The 2,975-nt window shown below is 32.6% G+C and overlaps 1 protein-coding gene across 2 annotated transcripts; it reads right to left on the bottom strand.

Moving 5' to 3' along the window:
- Positions 1-845: 845 nt before the first annotated feature.
- LOC128183487 (parkin coregulated gene protein-like) lies at positions 846-2,908 on the bottom strand. 2 transcript variants are annotated; one of them, XM_052852496.1, is made up of 5 exons: positions 2,692-2,908; positions 2,320-2,457; positions 2,047-2,218; positions 1,797-1,946; positions 846-1,677 (listed from the first exon to the last, which is right to left on the bottom strand). In XM_052852496.1, exons 1-5 carry the CDS (start codon positions 2,794-2,796, stop codon positions 1,517-1,519), a joined length of 726 nt encoding a protein of 241 aa, XP_052708456.1. In that variant the 5' UTR covers positions 2,797-2,908; the 3' UTR covers positions 846-1,516. The 2 variants fall into 2 exon arrangements, with proteins under 2 accessions (XP_052708456.1, XP_052708455.1); XM_052852495.1 differs by having other exon boundaries at positions 2,686-2,908.
- Between the last annotated feature and the right edge of the window lie 67 nt (positions 2,909-2,975).

Genomic DNA, 2,975 nt, shown 5'->3' on the forward strand with positions numbered 1-2,975 from the left:
AACTCGCCTCTGATGACGTAAATGAAATGTTATGTAATACCTAATGAACATTTTCTTTCTCGAAATTTATAATTTTTGAATAATATCCAATATACAAACGCAACTAATAGTGGATGAAATTAAGTGTTTTGCTTGCTAAACTAAAGCTAGAATTGAAAAAAAAGAAAACCATAGTATAATTTCAATGAATTAATTTAATCAATGAATTCTTCTATTCATATCATGATGCAATTTAATCTAAAAAAAAGAATTTGTCCCGACATGTATTCCGATTCATTAACAATAAAACTGCGGTTTTCTTCTTTTGGATAGGAACAGGAGAGAAATAACCATTAAAAAAGCACGAGTGTATTTCCGACAGAGTAGAAAATTAGATCAAGTTCACTGGCGCAAGACTTACTACATGTAGTATATATGACTAATAAAAAAAGTTATAAATCATTTTGACTTTTTCTGACAATTACGGTTTGCTAGAGTTGCTTGAAAGTTGTATAACGATTTGGATTTCGTATGGATCGTCACAGCATGTACACTGCCAAAATATGAAGTGTACACAACTATCTATAAGTTGTACGTGTATGTTTGGAATAAGGTGGACACATCATTATGTCCAAAATAATTGAGTATAATCCAATGGAAGATTAATCATCTCTTAATCAACCATTTTTTTTTTCATTTTAACGTACCTTGTAACTAAATGAACCAATAGCTCGCTCACAATAGTTAATCATTAAAGCATACTAAAGTTTTATTTTAATGGTAGAATCATTTCTGTAGACTAAAGTAACCAAGATCTGACAAGACTAACGATTAGTGTAAACAGTATAGAAACTTAATTGCTAATCCATGATGTATAAACAGATTTATTGATGCAGTTTCACAATATGGTTTAGTATATATACAGAATATTTCATACTGTGGACATTATAGGTAAAACAAATGGTTATCTGAGAATTTCCTTGTATGAATGATGAGAGTTCAATTAGCCAGTCTCACTGAGTGATAAACACTTATTCTGGAGATATCACAGACCATCATCATCACACAACATCCCAGACCAACGGACGGATCACAAACTATGTACACAATATTTCTTAGTTACTAATACCAGTCTTAATTTTTTTGCACTGACTACATTTGAAGAAAATAAAAACAAGTGATCACAGTAAATATTTTCACTCCATATTCATTTGGCTTAGTTAATCGTAGCAGAAGTTCATTACCAACAAATAATAACATTACTTTAAACCAGTTCTTAAGCATTGGTGGTCAATATAAACCATTCTGTGCTGAAATGTATTATGACAATATATCCTCTGTGTGGAAGAAAAGCTTTAATATATAATTGTTGATTTTTCACGTTCACTCCTTTGTTATTTTTAAAGTCTGCTGCTCAGGGTGAATCAATTCCTTAACCCCCACCCTCCCTTCTTTTTTCCTTTAGGAAAATTTTACATTTTTAAATAAAATCCTTTTTTAAAACATGATTCACATTCACAAAAATAATTTTTAGAAGTTAGTTAAGCATACATGACTCGTATGTGGGAATCATGTATTTGATGTTAATAAATGCATCCTCTCCCCCGTGGCGTTCGAATGCTTCTAATGTTTCCTGTATTAGATCTCCAATATTTTCCCTTTTCTGTTGGCTGTAGTCAATTCCATCTCCTGAATTCACTGAAATGACAAAAACAAATATCTTTGCTATTTCCATCTTGACTCCTTTCTGAACAAACACTTGGAAAATTGTAATGCTGAGCATGATAGCAATATCCTGTTAAATGTTAAATACTTACAATTCCTGTTTTTGAAAATGTTAAGGATTGGCAGAATTTGTCTGTAGTAAGGCACTAAGGCTTCACCAACCATGTCTGCTGACACAACCAAATGTTGCAGAACCTTGAGGGTTGTGCACATAACCTGTGGGTTCCTCATGTTTAATGCATCTGTAACAAATAGCAAAGAACAATAATTAAATTCAATCTTATAGAATAGCATGATCACTTTAAAAAAAATATATACATTTATACATCAAAGTTCACTTACTTTTAATTGGGATGATTAACTGAGGTATAACAGGTAAGATTTTGGAACCGCCATGCTCTAGCATATCATGAACACCCTGTCTGGCAAAGAATTCATAGGGGTGTGCTGTTTCACACAGACCATCAAAAAACAGTGGAAGATAGTGATGGTAATCTAGTTTTTCAATCTCAACCTACATTGTAAATAAAATAAAAATTAAAATCTCTCTTCTCCAAACATAAAAAAATGAAGCACAACTTTTGTTCACAGTCGCTACTGTAAAGTGTTACTAACCTTCCATGCAATTTTGTTTCCTTTTGTGTCATGTTCCAATGCAATTGGAAAATCCCCACGTTCATAGAATTTTCTAAATGCTGTTGGTGGAGCATCTTTCTTTACAAAAGCACCAGCAGCTGGAGGTGCACCAACTTTCTACAATTATTAATTAATTTACTCGTTTATACTTCAACCATAGTTTTAACATTCTGCACTAAGTATAATTGTATATGTCATTAGTAACCAACAACAATTTGAGCTGTTAAGTCGAAATTAATCATATATTCTTAACATTTGTTAAAATATCATAAACATTTACATCATTTATTCAGATGCCGTAGCGTGTTGAAAGAATATTATCCAATTTTTAAAGATACAACTTACATCGACCTTATTTTTCATGTACGATTTCGTTGTGAATGCATCATCTGCCTTCTTAGGGGCTCCAAAATTCTTTTTCTCGTTCACTCGAGTCTCAAAGAGTGTCTTCGACATCTTGTTTTCACTGTATGAGCAGAAAATCTAATGTGAATCACGAACTATCTCCAACAGTAAATAATCATGGAGGCTACAACAACCTCGTAGTCAGGCAACAAGACAATGAAAGTCCCGGATCAGACGGTTTACTCGGTCGTAGTCATGGATGCAAATGCAACTTCCGTTTCCGATATTGA

The sequence above is a fragment of the Crassostrea angulata genome, chromosome 5, assembly GCF_025612915.1.
Source record: "Crassostrea angulata isolate pt1a10 chromosome 5, ASM2561291v2, whole genome shotgun sequence".
In the NCBI taxonomy this organism is placed as follows: Eukaryota; Metazoa; Mollusca; class Bivalvia; order Ostreida; family Ostreidae; genus Magallana; species Magallana angulata.

Bases quoted from the DNA above. Each gene is read 5' to 3' on its own strand.
- LOC128183487 (XM_052852495.1), bottom strand. From the start codon at position 2,796: ATGTCGAAGACACTCTTTGAGACTCGAGTGAACGAGAAAAAGAATTTT. The intron at 2,219-2,319 runs GTTAGTAACACT...TTTACAATGTAG, and splicing joins GAAACAAAATTGCATGGAAG to GTTGAGATTGAAAAACTAGA. The intron at 1,678-1,796 runs GTAAGTATTTAA...TTGTCATTTCAG, and splicing joins CATTTTCAAAAACAGGAATT to TGAATTCAGGAGATGGAATT.